Raw genomic sequence first — 18,644 nt, 5'->3', positions numbered from 1 at the left:
ATGGATATCTATGCTTCCCTGGTATTTTGTATACCATACACCACTTGAAGCTAAGAGACTAAGCACGTGGAATAAGCTGTACACCTGAAATGATCTTCTTTCATGGGCTCTGCCCCCATCACTGCTTGGTTCTGCCTATGGGTGCATAGGCTCCACTGCCTTTACCTCTCTTGGAAGGAGGGTTCCTTGTTTCAGATTGATGTTCAAAATGGATTACAATGCTCATCTAGCAGAAGACCCCCGCCCTAAGGGTTCTCCAAATTCCCCAACAGCCAAATTGTATGAACATTTATGATGAGCTTTGTGTGGAAATAAGTCTTCCAGCTAGTGATGATCAGCAAATACCAGAGGGAAGAGCATACACCTCAATTCCCAATGGATACTACTTGGTTCTAATTGTATGCCAATGCCATCCCAATTTTCCTTGTCTTAACAATGATAGTTTTTGCAAACTTAAATTGTAATTTTTTAAAATCCTTAAGGAAAAAAAAATATTACAAGCTACTTCCATTTCTAGATGTATGACATTCTGGTTAGATTTCTCAGATGTGAGCCAATTCTAAAAGAGCCTGAAGGAAGAATGGGCCTATTCGTAATTAAGAGTTTAATCCGTTCCAAGACTGCCATCACATGAAATTTATGAGAACAGCTTGAAAGCCTTTTGTTGTTAAAACTTTAACTTAGTACTAGTTCAGGGCAGCTCCACAGTTTATGCGGTAAAACCGCTTGCTGCAGAAAACAGATGTAATACTGGCATATATGCAACAAATATGTAAAGTGTGGAGAACATGCATGCTCTGTACATGCCTCTGAGAATCCTGGTTCCCTGTATATATGTTGTCTATACTTTAGGCTTGCACACTGCAGAGAAACACCAGCATAACACTGTTGTACAGGTGGCAAAAACATTTCCCGTATAGTTGAAGCTCTCCATACTTATCTTAATCATAAAAGCTATCGCCTCATCATTTTGAGGAGAAAAGGAAACAAAATATAATACATGAAAAAGAATATGTAGTGAGTAGTTAACTGTCCATTCCAAAAAGAACTGTTGACACACAAGGAATATGGCTTTTATAGCATATAGTGGATTGATTTTAAACTAGAAAAAATGGGAGAGGCTGAAGTTACAATAAAAGGCAAAGGCTTACCTGTCTGAGTGGTCAGATCCTTGCAAATCCTTTTTGAAAGTTTCTACACATGCAGAGAAAGGGCCATAACAGACTGTAGATGGGGGCGTGCAGTCATTTGGGCGGAAGGAGGGGAGCTAGAAGGAGCTCTCTCTTGCTGCCCTGCCACACAGTGGCATTGCATTAAAAATAAAAGGGGGAACTTTCCCCTGGCCCCACCACCACCCTCCCTGCTGCAGCCGCTGCCACACCATCCCGCCACACAGTGGCATTTTAAAGTAAAAAGGGGAACTGTCTTCTCGCCCTCCCCTCTGTGCAGCCTTCGCTGCCCCCATCCCACCACGCAGTGGCAGTTTTTAAAAGAAAGAAGGGGGGACTTTCCTCTCACCCCCAGAGAGGGGCGGCAAAATTTGAGGAACAGCAAGATTTGCTGCTCCTCAAATCTTGCCACCGTAGGCAAGTGCCTACTTTGCCTCTCCTTAAATGTGCCACTGCCTCCATAGTTCCATGTATGTACTCTAAAAATAATAGACAGAAATAGAAATTATTCTATTTACTGGACTACTTATGACCTAGTTTCTTCTTTACAGAATATGAAAATACATAATCTCAAGCATCACTAACAGGTCAGAATGATTGTTCCGACTCTTCGGAAGTAAGGCTTTAGGTAATAAAGAATTGGAGGTACTTACAAGCTCCTTTGCCCTCCTAAGCTGGTGAATCTTTCTAGGGCTGGAGCTCAAATGTATTACAAAGCAGTATGGTATAGCATGTATAGCTTCACATTCTTTCCACTGCCCATGATGTTAACCTGGGTTATGTGCAGATCAAGCTGTACAGGGTGCCCAGAGAACAAGGAAGAGAGAAAACAGGATTTAAAGGCGCGGGGGGGCAGTTTTATGATTTGGAGAAAAACCCTTTAAAGTCTTTATTGATAACAGGATTTTTTTCTTAATCCGTACTCTGCAAGCTAAGATTTGATTATTTCTAAGAGTATCGCACATAACAGTATGCATTTTTAATGTATCATTTCAATTTAATCAAACAATTTCAGCTTTACACAATTTTAAATTGTTTTTTTAAAATTTGGAAAATCTGTTATGCTACTCCATCATTTGCCTGCTGTCTTCAGAGTCACTGTCCAAAAACATAAATCCATCACTGTCCAAAAACATTAATCTACAGTATAAAAGAGGGAAATGATTTAATGTAAATTTTAAAGTTTTAAGTGACATGCACTAGCCAATTACACACTTGGCATACCCATGGAAAGTTAAGTATTTTTTGGTTCCACTGATTTCAGTGAGAGATTTAAACAAATGCTTTGCTTTCCTATTGAAATCAATAGGATTAAAGATAGCATAACTTCAGCTGCATCATGTTTATTGTATACACAGAGCTTTAAAATTGTTACAAATATAAATTCCTTAGATTGATCAAATGAGCAGGAGAGCAATAAAAATAAGCACTTGGTTCCACCTGGATGTCATTCAATAGTTCTACTTCAGTGATCTTCACTATTTTTCAAGCAAAGTCTTCAATGTGTGAGAGACCTCAATGCAGTGCTGTGCTTTCCCCAATGCTAAGCGGGAAGTCTTTTAGGAGAAACAGAGTTCTGCTTAGCCCCAGAGCCGCCCTCAGCCATTTTTGGAAGGGCAGTAGTATCAGATGTATGAATGAATGGTGCCAGGGTGCTGTGAAAAATACTTTCCTTTGGCTGGAGTTTCACACAGGCCTAATGAACAGTTAGGGAGATTATGTATTTTCACTTAGGGTCATAGGAAGCTGCCTTATACTGCATCAGACCATTGCATAAGAACAGCCCTGCTGGATCAGGCTCAAGGCCTATTCAATCCAGCATCCTGTTTCACACAGTGGCCCACCAGATGCCTCTGGGAAGCCCATAGGCAAGAGCTGAGGGCATGCCTCTCTACTGCTGTTGCTCCCCTGCTACTGGTGTTCTAGAGGCATCTTGCCTCTAAGGCTGAAGGTGGTTCAACTACCTCAATATTATATACACTGATTGGCAGCAGCACTCCCAAGATTTCAGGCTCAAGGGTCTTTCCTAGCCCTATCTGGTGATCCCAGGGATTGAACCAGAGACCTTCTGAATGCAAAGCAGATGCACTGCCCCAGTTCATGGGCCTTGCCATGAAGGATGCTGTTCTAGTTTGTCTTAACAGAATGAAATCTAGACAGAATTAGACACACCCATTGATATCAATGTGGCTTACCTGTACTTTAAAACCTATTGATGAAATTCTCATGATGGGGGGAAACCGGGCTAAAGGAGCCCAGCCCAGTTTTTCCCCATCATGAGAACCACCGCCCGGTGGTTCTCTGGCTGCTAGCCTGCCAAAGAAGCCCTCCCCTTAACCCAGGTTAGCAGAGCGAGCACTCAGCTAACGCGTGTTTTCTGGTCGTGCGCCACTGTGGTGTGACTCTACGCCACAGCAACACATGAGAAGATCCCCTCTGGGAGGCTGGAACAAGCCTCCCAATCCTGGGGGTCTCCCCAGGATGCCCCACGCACTCACGTGGAGCATCCTAGGATTTCCGAGGGCCAGGCAGCCCCCAATCCCCACCACCCCAACCGGCTTCGTGACAGAGCCGGTAATCCTGTGGACCCAGCAATCATCTGCAGGGAGGAGTAAGTTAACCCACTCTCCCCACAGACCCACCGGAAGCTGTTCTCACCGATCGTGAGAAGATCTTCATCAATCTCATTGTGACAGGAGCATGCTGAACTGCTTCTGAATTGTGCTGTTTATCTTATTGCAAAATTCTCTCTTTTGTTGGGACTGTGAACTCTTCAGATGCATTACCAGTAACTGTTCACCTGCCATCTGGCAGTTTGCCCATAGATAATTTAACGTATAAAGTCTTTCCAATATACAGTGTCTAGTGATTCCAAGTTACATGCTCCTATTCAAACTGACACATTAACAAAGACTGCTGAGACAAACTATAGGTGAGTGGGAAACATATAGTAGAAAGCTGCTTTGAGAGGCTCTAACCACACGTAACACATACATTTTCCAATCCGTCTTATATTTTGTGTTAATCATAGATTTTATTATTAATTTCGATTTAAAAACAAACAGAGATTCCAGGACAGGCAGACATAGAGGATGTTTTAAATGAAACATTTGTGGACCTGACTGTACTGCCTCAAGAGGAACAAAACTGTCAAGGCAACCTACCACCCTCTGTTGCAAATGCTTGCTGCTTCACACGTACAACAAACAACTCTTCCGGGTAAGGTGGTCAGAGACTACAGCAAGATGGAATCATCTGGATAAAAATTAGTCATTTTAATTGTTTTTTCCTTTCTGTTTCTCCTGTACAATAGCACCTACTAGAGTTTTTGAAAGCTGATTCCTGTAATATTAGAAATACCGTAGATGAATATCAGTGTCTGTCATTAAACATAATAATTTTGACTTTGTATTCAAAAGCACTGACATTCCTCTCTTAAAGCATTTTACTTGTAAGCAAGCCCTGTTGATTATACTTCCAAATAAGTGTGCTTAGAGTCACCAGATAATTTTTAAACAAAACCTAATTAGTTTTTAGCATCAACTTAAGGCTGTGATACAGTTGCCCATCTTTAGAAGCAAGTTCCCTTAAAGACAATAGGATTTAATTCCAAAGATCAAGGTTCCCCTTCCCCAGAGTCTTGGGAAGAAAAACTGAACAGTATTCTCTGCAACCAGTTTACAAAGTAAACCAGACTCCAGTAGATCTATTTCAGGACATTTTATGCTCTGTTAGCATTTCCATTCTTGGCTTTAGTTTTGCTTCTTGTCTTACTGTCTTGACTGCTGCAAATGTCCAGCCCAAATGGGTCACCACAAGTTACTGATCTTCCCAACTGAGCTTATTTGCAATCACTGGAGCTGCATAAACCACTTTCCCCTCACCAAGATTACCTCTTGCTGAGCTGCAGAACATAAAGAGAGCTTCCAACCCTTACTAACAGTGCCTTCATACCACTGAAATCCAAAAGAATGCTGCCAGCCCCAGAGGCGTATCTAGGGAAAATAGCACCTAGGGCAAGCACTGAAATTGGGCCCCCTGTCCAAACATCTGACACCCATCTTTCAGATAACTTTACCATACTATCAGCTGAAAAATACAAGTCAAGCTCATCAATCTATTAATATTTCAAAAACTATTTAGCAGTGGACATAGCCAGACCAAAAAATGCTGGAAAACTACAAATTTCAGTATGCTGGGGTTCATGAAATACCCAAATACTATGTGGAGGTGTACTTGGAAAACTAAACAGAAGTGCCTGTCTAATTCTCTACTATGCATTGTAGCATCACTATTACATAAGTTTTAAAAATAAATGGAAAATTTGACTTTTCCCAAATACTCTGAAAATAATTAAAGGATATACAAAGTAAACTGTGTCACTGCTTAGAATATATTCTAGTATTTCAGAAAGACAGTTAAAAGGAGAGAAAGAGAGCAAGAAACTCCCAGTGGGCCTTAATACTAAGGATTTCACACTGATTCAAAGACAAACTCACCATTAATAGCCATATTATTAAGACATCACATTTAACTCACTTCTCACAAGAAGCAAAGTAAGAGCAAATGAATACAATCCTAGCTCATAAGCTTCATCTCAGTATTCACAAGCCCTAATTCTCTGTACATAGTGCCAAACTGAATATGTGTACAGTGACATATTAAATTTTTAAAAAAATCTTTTTTACCTGTAGACCCTTTGGGGGCTCCCTAAAGGCCATGGGGGGTCTGCAAAGGTTCCCCCTCCTCCTGCTGGCCTCTAGGGCCTCACAGGGACCATTTGAGCATGTGCGGTGGCCATTTTTTTAACTTATTTTTTTAATGGCCGCTGAAAACAAAATGGCCACCATGCATGCTCAAATGGCCTCTGTGAAGCCTGGCATGGCCACAGAGGCCATTTGAGCATGCATGGTGGCCATTTTGTTTTCGGTGGACTTTTTTAAAAAAAAATTAAAAAATTGCGCCCCCCTTCAAGTGGCTCCCAGGCCACGTGCCCTGCCTGCCCCACCCTAGATACACCCCTGGCCAGCCCAAAAATAAAAAAAGATCTGTTGTCCAGAGATTTTCCCTCTCCTTGAACTGCCAAATACAAAAGAAAGTATTCGGTCCTTTCTATGACTCTTTGGAATTGTGGAAGTCCCATGAATCCCATCAAACCTAAACATGACTCTAAAAGAACTCCCTGTAATAACTTCTGATTGGCACAGAAAATAATTGACTCCTGCTAGAGGCCATGAAGCTGAGAAACTGCCTAATGGCTGTCATAAAGCATTGCAAGTAAACACAGTGTGCTAATACCTAGGAAATAATTTGCATATATTTACACATTGCCATGGTTTACTTCTTAGTTCTCTCTAGTTGGCAAAACTATATTAACACACCTTTATTTCTTCTCCTCCTACAGAAATTTCCAAACAGAAAGAATACTTTAAAATGCAGTCAGGAGAACCAACATTTGGCTCAAGATGAACCATAAGCTGTGACTGTGCTCTTAAATATATTAAGTCAAGTGTTTTAGAAACCACTCTTAATCCATGAGACTCCCCAAATCCCTAATCTCTTTATTAAAATCTTTATCTCTTTATAAAAATCTACACTTCTACACCTGTAAAGTAGGGATAAATACCTGGGTTTTACTAGCATATTGTGAAATACAATACATACAATTAATTATTGTGAAGAATATTGAAATCATTAGGAAGGAAATTTCCCCTTAAGGGATAAGTCTATTGTTCTAAACTATCAGTACTGATCAAGAATTTTTATAGGACTATATCTAGGTGACTGAGCTTCTCAGTATCAACAACATTATTAAGTTGTCTAATATTTCTTAACCCATAAAATAGTTGCACCTTGTTTGTTTCCATGCTGACGTAGTCCACGTTGCACAATGAAGTATTAAAACAAGCCTTTATTTTACACTTCTCTTCAATAACAGTTTCCCTTTTGCAAAGAAAAAGGTCCACAGCTTTGTCATGAATTTGCAGTTCCAAATTCTGCACTCTTGCTTTACTATTCCTCCTAAACTACACTATTAACACTACTGTAGATAGCTGATTCATTTCTCACTCTTCCAATGTCATTTGAATCACAATTTTAATCTCCCGTCTCTCTTTATCAGTTTCCAGTTTGACTTTGCTTCTGCCTTCTTAAACATTAGAATACCAAACTTTTAAAGCAATCGTTCTCTCTGCTGACATGACAATATCCCACTTTACAGATATGCAGGGCTGACTAGAGTGAGAAGCCCAGCTTCTTTCTTTGTCAAAGCTGGACAGACTCCATTTTAAATGTTTGACTTCAATCCCTTTTTCAAGCCTTCATTATATCAAATCCCCACTATGTTTTTCTTCGGTGTCATTGATCTCATTATGGATCTTATGTTGTAAGGTTTGTAATATTGTATACAGTTACATAAACAGTTAATCAGTTTTATTCATATGCATGTGTTCTACTTGTAAGAACAAGGCTCTATAGGTTTGCAGTGCACATGCTGGAAGTATTTAGGCATCCTTTTTCTATGCTATGTTAATAGTATGAGCCTTGGTAGTTATTGCACAAACAATGTATTATTTCGGTCACATTCATTTTTTTCTTGAACTGCTACTTACCTCTTTTATTCTTAAGATTTTTTAAGCAGGGAAGAGTGTCACCATGCAAATAATATTAAAGGTGTGTCAGAGAGGGTGTACTATAAAAATAATACATGTCAAAACATTCGCATCGAAAGGTTGAACAAGCTCATTTACCTGAATAGCATTTGTGCACTTTTCATTGTTGGAGTGGATCCATTTCCTTTGTTCTTTTAATATTAGAAACAAAAATCCTGCCTCTAGTTTATTTCCAATTGTGTGGGTAAACTTGAAAATGAAAGATGGCAGCATTTTCTGAAGGATGAGAACAGGAATGTATCTAAAAGCCACAACATCAAAAAGGCAATAAGAATTATCCTGGATCACATGATATCTAGCCCACATGGTTGCATGTTGCTACCATATACGACTTGCTTGCCACCAGTCATTCCAAGGAAAATGAGTGGCAGTGAGGTTGCAGGGGAGGGGAAAGACTTTGACCAGATAGCAAGCCCAGCCCTTACATTGCAAAGCTGTGGTATCCATGTGATCCCTTGCAACTCTGTTGTTGCTGCTGCTGTTTGCTGCTGGTGGTGGTTGTGGTTCTCTAGACTGATGTTGAAATCATATGCCAAGTTTTAGGGTCGTGGACTTGATTGGGCTTAAGGATGAGAAATTAAACATGGACTACAGCCTAAGAAACACACACAACTCTGGAGAGTAATCTAGAAGTTGCATGCCATAGGGCACTCACTGTTGGACTTTAACTTGAATACGGTTATTTACTCTGTAGCAGGGGTGTAGCTATAATTGAACGGATGGGTTCAAAGAACCCAGGGCCCCTAGCTCCACTCCTCCCTATTTTCTTTATTATCTCCCTCACTCTGAGGAGCCGTCAGGAAGAGGGGAGAACACGGGTCTCATCTTCCCTAGCTACGCCCCTGCTCTGTAGGGCATGCCTTTTGCACCACACTGTCTATTAACGCTCAGATTGGATGCTTATTTTTGATGACCTTTTTTCCTCCTCCTCAACAAGCATCAGAAACTGTGTGTACAATAGTGGGACATTTTAACATTTTTTTAAAAAGAACGAGTAAACAAAGCATCTGCCAAGTGCTCTCCTAAAATGCTTTGTAGTGCCAAAAGTACTGTCACCCTGATAGAAAATCCTAACAATTATTTTTACACTAATCCAACCTGGCCCAGCCCAGACTGACCTTATTTATTCATCTCAGAGTCTTTTAATGAATAGTAAACTTGGCACTGAGAGAAACATGTGGCATATGTGCAGCAGGCCTATTTCTGCATCTTAGACAGAAATAAATGTAGTACTTTGAGCACTTCTACTGCCTAGAGCTCTTAGGTAGATTTAAATGTATTAGATAAAAGTGGCTAAGTTGCTTTTATCCCCTCCTAGGCTTTTCATGTTTGTTGAATTTAATAAAGACTAGAAGCAACATCTTCTTCTAAGCCTTTTGGATATATACGAAATCCTCCCAAGCACTGACCAATTTTAAAGGAATGTCCAAAGAGGATGGACAGTTTTAAGCTCTCTTAAAAACATAAAAAATAGAAGGTTACAGCAATTTGGCAGCCAAAAAAGCAATTTACAGGTCACCATGGAATCCGCAGCTATGTGTAGGAAAGCTGATCAAGAGACTATGGAAACGATAATGGAACTGGAGAGCAAAAGGATCTCTCCATTTTGAAACTCACCTAATCTGGTCTCCAATGAAGTTCCTTAGTTTCTTTTTTCTGAGCCAATAAAGCTTAGTGGGATGAGGTGGTTGATTATTGTAGCTCTTTGACTCAGGGACAGGCAAAAAGCTGCAAGGTTACTATAATTCATGGCCTCCGGCATAATCTTCACTCAGTTCATTTTATTTGTTTCAGCCATTGGATATAACAGTGACACTGTTCAGTATTCTGTTTTCATATAAAATGAAAATAAGATAAAATAAAACCAGTCAGGTGGTAGAATAGCTTTCACTATACTGAGGCTAAAGAGATTCAAACACAAGGAAAGCCCAAGCTAATCAATATTATTCATATGCTTGTCAGCAAAGAAGCAGCCTTTACATCTAGAAGGTGTTATTTGCATTATCAAAGGCTCACAGGACAAGCACTACACCAGCCTGTAAGGTGGCAATTAGTGGGCAATTAAAAGCATTCAAGGCTTATAAACTTACTTGCCCACAATGAAAAATGGGCATTCATTCAATTATCTAATAACTGAGATAGAAATTGGAATGTGATGTCATTGTAGTTCTACAAATTATTTTATTTATTTATTTATCAAATGTATATACCATGCAAACTTTTGTCTCTGGGCGGTTAACATAAAACAATTAAAACACATATAAAAAGTTAAAACAATTCAACAATTTAAAATCAATCACAAAATTAAAACCAAAAAATTTTAAAAGCTGAGAAAGTTTGGTTGAAAAGATGGGTTTTCAGATTTTTTAAAAAAAATTGCCAGAGATGGGGAGGATCGTATCTTAGTAGGGAGCGCATTCCACAATCTCAGGGCAGCAACCGAGAAGGCCCATCTCTGTGTAGCCACCAGACAAGTTGGCGGTAACTGGAGACAGTAGATTTGTCTGTACAAGAATGGGATGAAGAAACTGAAGGGAACTAAGTGGCCCTAAAATGAAGTGTTGCTGTTTCTTTCTCATTCTGCTCATAATTGTAACGCCATGTGCTATTATAGCCAATGGCTCAAACAAACAAACAGAGTGAAGGTTATGCAAGCAGCCGTGAATTATTTGCTCATCCAGAGGTCATCACCAGGTATAGAACTGCACAATGAAAAATAAGTATCAAATCTGATTTTCCCATTGACCATACTTGACAACTGTCCCGATTTACCCAGGACAGCCACGAATTCCAAACATGAGCAGCGTGCACACAGTGTATGCTGCCTCCAGCAGCCTTCCTTCCTCCCTGCCTGCCTGCCTGCCTGCCAATCAAAAGTGTTCCCGCGTGGGGCAGGCTGGCAGGAAGGCAGAGAGCCAGCGTGGTGTAGAGAGCCAGCGTGGTGTAGTGGTTAGAGTGCTGGACTAGGACCGAGGAGACCCGAGTTCAAATCCCTATTCAGCCATGATACTAGCTGGGTGACTCTGGGCCAGTCACTTCTCTCTCAGCCTAACCTACTTCACAGGGTTGTTGTGAGGAGAAACCGAAGTATGAAGTACACCGCTCTGGGCTCCTTGGAGGAAGAGCGGGATATAAAATGTAAAATAATCATCATCATCACTCATTATTTCAATGTATTTTTTTGTTTGGGCTTATGACTATGCTTACAGTTACAAAACTGCTTCAGTCCCATTCTTTAGATGTCTTGTTTTGTTGGACCTATATGAAGATTACCTCTTTAGAGTTAGAATCTTAGAGTTTCATGGTTTGGAAGGGAACACAGAAATCAAATCCAACCACATGGTCAATACAGGAATCTACAAGCCCAACAGCATCTAGGCTTCTCAAATGGTCTCCTATCCAAGTGATAATCAGGTCTGACCCTCCTTAGCTTCCAGGATGGTTGATTTGACTTGCTGCCAACTATGTACAGAATGCCTACCCAGGGGAGGGAAGTTTAAAAAAAATTGCTTGCTTAAAAAAAAATGTGTACTGTTTTCTGATGTTTACTCTGTTTTCTTACCCTGGATTTACACTGACACATAGTCTGTAAAACTGTTAAACAAAGTGGCCTTATGATTTTTTCCTAATCCAATTTTTTAAAAAAACCTAATGGTATGTTCCCACTGATAGGACAACTGGAGGGTACCAAACTGCATATTGGGTCAAATGCATAATTTGGCTGTGCATATTTTTTGAAGTTAAGTAGCAGCTGGGAGGATGGTCAGTATCAGGACTGCAGAGCATGGGAAAGAGGTATTTAAACTGCCATATTGCAGCCCTGACAGGAATCATCCTCATCTTTATTACAGTCAAAAATGGTGGGCGGGAGTGTACCCGGCTGTAATAATACAATAATAAAACTACAATAGATACAGCAGACTGAGAAATTTAAGAATTTTACAGAATACTTCCCTTTTGGGGAAAAGCTACAATTGCATGGCATGATCTAGAGACTGACACTCAGAATTTTGCTACATTAAATTAAATGTAAAATATTACTATCTTTGTCTGCTAAAAGAACGAATATAAAATTCATCAAAATGGCCTCAGAAAGTCTTTAATATGGGCAAAATTAACTTTTTGCGCAAATCATAGTAAAAAACACAATTAAAAAAAGAACATGGTCAGCCGTTTCAATCTCTCCTGATCCACAAGGGCAAAAGCATTGCAGAACAGGGCTATTGTTATGTCTGCCTTCTAATAGGGCTTATGGGGAGGCTTTAAAACGGACCCTAGAAAAGGCCGACTGATATTAGATACTGTCAGTATAACTAGGTATGGTGCTGGCTGAAGATTAAAGATCTGCCTAAAAGTCCTGTAGGCTCTCAGTAAGACTCACTAAAATTGCTCTGACAAGAATAACTTACTGGAAGCTTCCTTTCTTGATGGCAGCTTTGGGGTTGCTACTTTTGTCAGGACCGTGGTGTAGTGGGAAAGAGTTAAATACTCAAGCACCACAGCCCTGATCTTAATATCCCTTGTGACTGTTGTTCAACTGGGGAAACACAGCCAAACCACATATTTAACATACAGTAACACTTCTTGCAAAAGAGAACAGAATTGCAGTATTGATCCATCAGCATTGTTCATAAGTGTGTATGAATGTAAATCCCAAAGTATGTAAAGCATTTACATTTTCCCGCTCTTGTGTCTTCTCCCCCTCAGAGGGAACACAAGAGTAGGGAAAGTATAAATGCTTCATATATATGGCCATATACTTGAAGTTCAGAAATCCCATTATGTTTACGTTAGCCCTCTTCAGACATTATAAATTGGGAGCACCGCTCACAAGGAGGAAAGCATGGAGGAAGTCCACCCCACCCCCTGGCCACTCCCTGCACCCAACGGGCAACCTTGATCAAGGTTGCAGCCCATGGGATCACCAGCCATCACACTTATTAAGCTGTTTGTGGCTGGTGATCCCCAGGCTCCATAAGTGTGGTCATCGGGCACAGGGGGTGGTACTTCCTCCCTGCTTTCCTCATTGTGAGTGACACTCACAATTTATAACAGCTGAAGAGGGCTGTTATAAGGGAAATGTATGAGCTTCAACGAGACACAAAACAGGGAATTGAACCAATACAAATGTTTTTACAGTATTTTATATCATTGTCCATTTTAAGATCTGCTTTTTATGGAAAGACAGATGACAAAAAACGTGAATTTGTAATAGACCTTTATACTGAACCACAGATGGACAAAGTATCTTGGTGTCAAACAGGTAAGTGAGTGTTACCATCAAATGTGAACAAAGAGAGTTTAGAAATTAGCAAGATGCTACATCTGGAAGATGTTTGAATTCAGAAAAAATGCATCTGTTGTGAGGATTTATAGTCAATTTGCTGAGTACACAGCTGTAACAATGAGATAGAATGGTCTAATAACTAGGGGAAACTGTGGAAAGCAAAAGAAACCCTAAGTTTATCTTTGAGCTACCACAGGAAAGTGTGTGTGTGTGTGTGTAATCTTAATTCCTTATCTTGTTAAAGTATTGGTGAACCACAACTCACATATTGTATGCCCAGGCCAGATCTGAGATGGTGACAAGTCTATATAACTTCTTTGAGTCTGTCATATCATGCCCTCTTAACTCCAAGGGAGAATGTGGCATTGTGCCTACAAATATATTAAAAGAAAGTCAGGATGCCATACACTTGTCAAATAGCAACAAAAAAAGACTAGCACTTATTATGTCTGCACGCAGAAGTCATTTGTCAGGATTCCTCTGATATCAAGGCAGTAAATATGTTAATATTGAATATGTTAAAACAGATGGAGTTCATTCCCCCTCATGACAAAACAGTACAATTCCATAATTAATACTATGCACATTTACACAGCACTGACATCTCCTCCTCCTGTATACTTAGCTCTTCCATTTCCATCATATTCCCATGTTACTTTTTCCAAGATCACTTTTTCTCTAATTCATCAAAGTTATGGCAAATAAAATAGGTAAGCTTAGGAGTAGAATGGATGTTCAGTCCCAAATTTTCAGGATTCTGCCTATCTACTCCACATAATCCTGAGAATGATTAATGAAGATCTAGCATTTATTTAGAATGAATAAATCCATAGTTGTACAATGGGGAAGGCTCAGATAAGGAAATGTTATCAGAGACATAAAGCAAAGGAGTGGTTTATATATGTATGTACATCACTTGATTGTACAAAGCTTAAATACAGCTGAGTCTGTGAACTAACTCCATTGAAAAGTATTGTGTTTGAGGCGAGATGAAAACTCTGGGGTTTATTTTTTGTGTGGCTTTTTCATACAAGCAAATCACCAGTCAATGTTGCAGCCACAGGCTAGAAGCTATGGAGAAATGAGTGAGAGGGCCACAAATGTAAATAGGTTTTACACTGTATAGCACATATTGTGTGCATGTATTATAATTGTTGGGAATTATCTTTGATAAGAGAAACCTTTTTTCATTATAGCAGAGTGCACAGAGGCACAACACAGCGGAATTTGGTTAGGCATGCGTGTATGCTGAGAGTAAAGTAACTTGGAGCCAGTTCATAGTTTCAAATCAATATAAATGGTATTTATTAGAGAACTCCATTCTAGATAGTAAAGTGAGGAGTTAGGATCTCTAATCTATCTAGCTAGCTGGATGCAGATGGATTCTGCATCTCTGCACACATGGTGCAGAGAGCGGAGCTTGCATGTTACAAGGTAGAAGGAACAGGAAGAGAAGGGATGACCAGTGTCGTGACCCTCTAGCCCTCTGACTCACTAGTCTGTCCTCCACTGTCTTTGAGACAAGAGACAGCGCATAGTCCTTCACTTCCAACAATAATAAAGAGGCTTACTGCAGACTGAAGCAAGGGTGCAGGGAGCTCACTGGCGGCCAGGGGACAAGGTCCTGCTGGCAGCTCCCTTTGGTGTTAATTGCATGCATGCTAGCCAACCTCAGATGCAGGGAGCAAAGACGGGGCTCAGCCTTGCTACGGAGTTTCCCCAGTCAGCCAGTGGTTTGTTAAATTGCTGACTGGAAGCTCTTTTGTCTGCCTTCTCACGAGCCAGAGACAGGAGCTTCCTGCCAGTAATTCAGAATAAAAATTAAAAAATCAACAAACCGCTGGCTGACTGGGGAAACTCCCCAGCAGGGTTGAGTGTCTCACCCCCAGTACTGACCACGCCCCCTGCATCCAACATCAGGAGCAAAGAGGCATGGCCACTGCCCAGGAAAGGGTATGTTTGGACCCTGATCCTCCCCAGCCAGCATTTCAGTGCTGACTAGTGAGGAGTGAGGCAAGGGGAAAAGCCCCAAGCCAGCCAGCATTTCAATGAAACACTGGCTGGGAATTTGAGCGGTGTACCCTATACTTCCAGCTGGCAAGCACTTGGTTCACCGGCTGGGTGCAGGAGGGGGCAAGGGGGTGCCCAGGGCAAGTGGCTTCTTTGGCAACTCCCCCCCCCACGATGGTGGCTCAGGGGCTCTTGTCCCCCCTTGCTCCATTGTCCCCACATCCGTGGACTGAATACAGCAAGTTACAAATAAAGAATTATAAAGGAGTAACATGGCAGAAGAGGAAGTCCATAATGACATTAAGTTGAAAAAGAAAGATATGGGGTGGGGAAGGGAAAGTAGAATAAACTGGAATTGGATGAGGCTTAACTAGCAGAAGCGGTAGAGAGAGCAACAGTGCTATCCTTGAGGGAGATGAACTAAAATGACGGAGAAAATTCAAGAAACATTAATGGACCAGAGGACAAGAATCATGGGCAAGAGGAAGCATGGGATAATGGAGAGTGAGGTCTGTTGCCAGAAGGCAAAATTCAGAGTTGGGGCAAGTGAAGCAGGATGAAGTGGCTGCTTCAAGTGCAGGCATGAAGGAGAGCACAAGGTGCTGCCCCCCGCCCACCCCCCATGCCACCTTGGGCCCCACCACATGGGCCTCCCTGCTGCTACCCTTCTTTACCTCACTGAGGCATGCTGCTCACTTTCCTTCCTTGCCTTGCGCGGATGAGCCTCTGCTTTTTCATCTTCCCCACCCCACAACTGGCATGCCCTGCTGTCAGCACCTGGCTTGGTAGCAAAGTCTGAGAGTGCTTGTGCTCAGTGCTGCTACTACCTCAGCACTGAGAATGAGGAGCACATGCCTGCCGTGCTTGGAGCTGATATAGTCCCTCATCTGGCAGCAAAATGAATGGCCTGTGAGACAAGTTCCTGCAGAATCCAGAAATATTGTTGATGCAACACAGTGGAGGACAGATCATTTTTGTATTGTTTCAAGGGTCTTCAGTCAACTGCAGTTCTTCTGTAACAAGGAAATCAATCCACAAAGAGCAAGGGTCTTAGACTACAGACTAAAGAAAGCAGAGCCTCATTTGCTTAGGATCACAACTTTTTCAAAGAGTTTTTTAAAAAGCTTCATCCTACACTAAGTGTGGACATTATTAGTGTGAACATACTTACCTTTTTCCCCCCTAAATAGGAGTTTCTGGGCAACCCTATCTAGACTGAGACTGTGGCACAGGTGAAAGGGGTGTTAACCCTTTGCTCTAACATAGGCTGAATTGTTCCCCAGGCTGCTATTTGTCTGTCAGTCAGTCAATCTTTATTAGTACAGCCAATGGTCAGAATTACAAGAATAAAAACATCTAGAATTAACAACTTCATTCCGAATAACACCACAAATGTAACAAAGTTTAGCAACATTGAATAAATTATCCTCCTTACAATGTGAACGCTCCCATTGGGGTTTTAATGGTGAATTAACTTTGCTGGAAATGGCCACTTCAGGCACAAATAGCCACTTTGAGAGGGCTATCTTCAGAACAAACACAATACAGGGGGAGTGTTAACTCTCTCATGGTCCCTATCTGCATTTTCCATCCCCACATCTGCTTTCTGTGAAAAGAGAGACTGTTTTGGTTTTAAACCTTCTCTCAGTGGTGGGCTGAATGTAACATAGTTTGGTACAAGTATCACCTTTAGTTTGGTACAAGGATCACAGTTTCAAGCTTTGAAGGCCCCACCCAAATTCTCACACATACCTAATAGCAATCAGTGGTACACACCCAGCATTTGGCAAGGGATAATGTACACCTTCTGCTCATTTGGTTCTCCTACGTCCCAGGAAAAGGAAATCATGAAGGCAACAAATATTGCTACTAATTAACCTAGAAGAAGAAAGGGAGATGCTGCATCTTGACAGATTCATTTTCCACTAACAGATACATCAGTTGAGTGGTAAACTGAAGCAAGCATGTGCTTGTGCAGATCTTCAGGATAAGGCATTTAGTTGTGCACTATCCAAAGAACCATGATTAAGATCATAAACTTTGGTAAAGCAATGCTCCATCAGTGGAAGAGAATTATGTCCATGCAAGGGTCCTTTGTGCATGCTTCCGATGTTTGAGCACTGCCCATGAAAAGTTAGGATCTAATCCCATGTTTCAGGCCTGTAGCACTAACAGTTTCACTTCGTCCACAGGAAATGACTTGGCTAGCAAGCCAAAGGTTGCCAGTTTGAATCCCTGCTGGTATGTTTCCCCGCTGGTATATTTCCAGACTATGGGAAATTAGGGGTGGGTCCAGACCGGTCCGGAGGCCATTGTAAAGGCCTCCAGACCGTCCGGACCGGTTCGGACCTGGCCGGTCCGGTCTGGGTGGAGGGGGTCCCTTTAAGGGCGGGGAGGGTTTACTTACCCCTCCCACCGCTTTGCCCCCTCCAGCGCCCGTATTTTCTGTAGAAATTGGGGCAGCGCCGCCCCTTCAGCCTCCTCATTGCAAAAGGCTGCAACAAGCCTTCTGCGCACGCACACGCGGCGCGCGAGCTTCACGTTTACCTGACGCGACGGGTAGACGTGAAGCTCGCGCGCCGCGTGTGCATGCGCAGAAGGCTTGTTGCAGCCTTTTGCAATGAGGAGGCTGAAGGGGCGGCGGGGAGGTATCCTGCCGCCCCAATTTCTACAGAAAATACGGGCGCTGGAGGGGGCAAAGCGGCGGGAGGGGTAAGTAAACCCTCCCCGCCCTTAAAGGCACCCCCTCCACAGTGCCGGACCGCAACTGTGCGGTTCCATGCACACCCCTATGGGAAATCCCCGCTGGTATGTTTCCAGACAATGGGAAACACCTATTACAGGCAGTAGCTATATAGGAAGGTGCTGAAAGGCATCATCTCATACTGCTCAGGAGATGGCAATGGTAAACCCCTCCTGTATTCTACCAAAGACAACCACAGGGCTCTGTGGTCACCAGGAGTCAACACCAACTCGATGGCACACTTTCCCTTTAGTACAAGAGAAGGATTTTTTGATGGCTCTCACAGAGATATGGGATAAAGAAACTGACCCGACACATCAGAGTGCATAGACTTCCAATGTTTACACTGATAAGAGGACACTATCCCCATGGCAAAATTGCCACAATAATAAATTCCAAGTTGGCTGGTTTATACCTGTTGGAAAAATTATTTTTATAATATATGAACAATTAACTTGCTCAACTTAGTGAGAAACGGAAATGGAAATTGAGTTGTTCTTTACATCTTGCTTGTTTCCCTAATTAGTTCATCAAATAACTTTTATAATCTTGTTTTTAGAAACTTCTGAAGAAGGACAGGAAAAACAGGTAAAGTTTCCCATTTTACTCTGTCATAATATGAAATACAGAAACGAATGTGCAAGCCCTTCACACATTCAGATTCTCACATTTTTAGGACAAATACTTTCATCTTTTAAATTAAACTCAGTTTATGGCAAACAACATTTGGTACCATTTGACTGGCAAACTCAGACAATTCATTA

General features: G+C 41.5%; 1 protein-coding gene across 21 annotated transcripts in view; it reads left to right on the top strand.

Annotated features, from left to right (window-relative positions):
- WDPCP (WD repeat containing planar cell polarity effector) overlaps nt 1-18,644 on the top strand; it is a 350,788-nt gene that overhangs the window by 317,297 nt on the left and 14,847 nt on the right. For 9 of the 21 annotated variants that reach the window (XM_053284357.1, XM_053284351.1, XM_053284349.1 and 6 more), the window contains 3 exons: nt 4,235-4,388; nt 13,006-13,103; nt 18,440-18,468. In XM_053284357.1, coding sequence (XP_053140332.1) covers nt 4,235-4,388; nt 13,006-13,103; nt 18,440-18,468 — 281 coding nt within the window. Of the gene's footprint in view, nt 1-4,234; nt 4,389-6,573; nt 13,104-18,439; nt 18,473-18,644 lie in introns of those variants that run through there. The other 12 variants (XR_008313273.1, XM_053284360.1, XR_008313267.1 and 9 more) reach the window with 11 other exon arrangements.

Source organism: Hemicordylus capensis, chromosome 1 (genome assembly GCF_027244095.1).
Source record: "Hemicordylus capensis ecotype Gifberg chromosome 1, rHemCap1.1.pri, whole genome shotgun sequence".
Taxonomy (NCBI): domain Eukaryota; kingdom Metazoa; phylum Chordata; class Lepidosauria; order Squamata; family Cordylidae; genus Hemicordylus; species Hemicordylus capensis.
The sequence above is the reverse complement of the archived record's forward strand: the minus strand, read 5'-3'. Positions and strand labels throughout refer to the sequence as shown.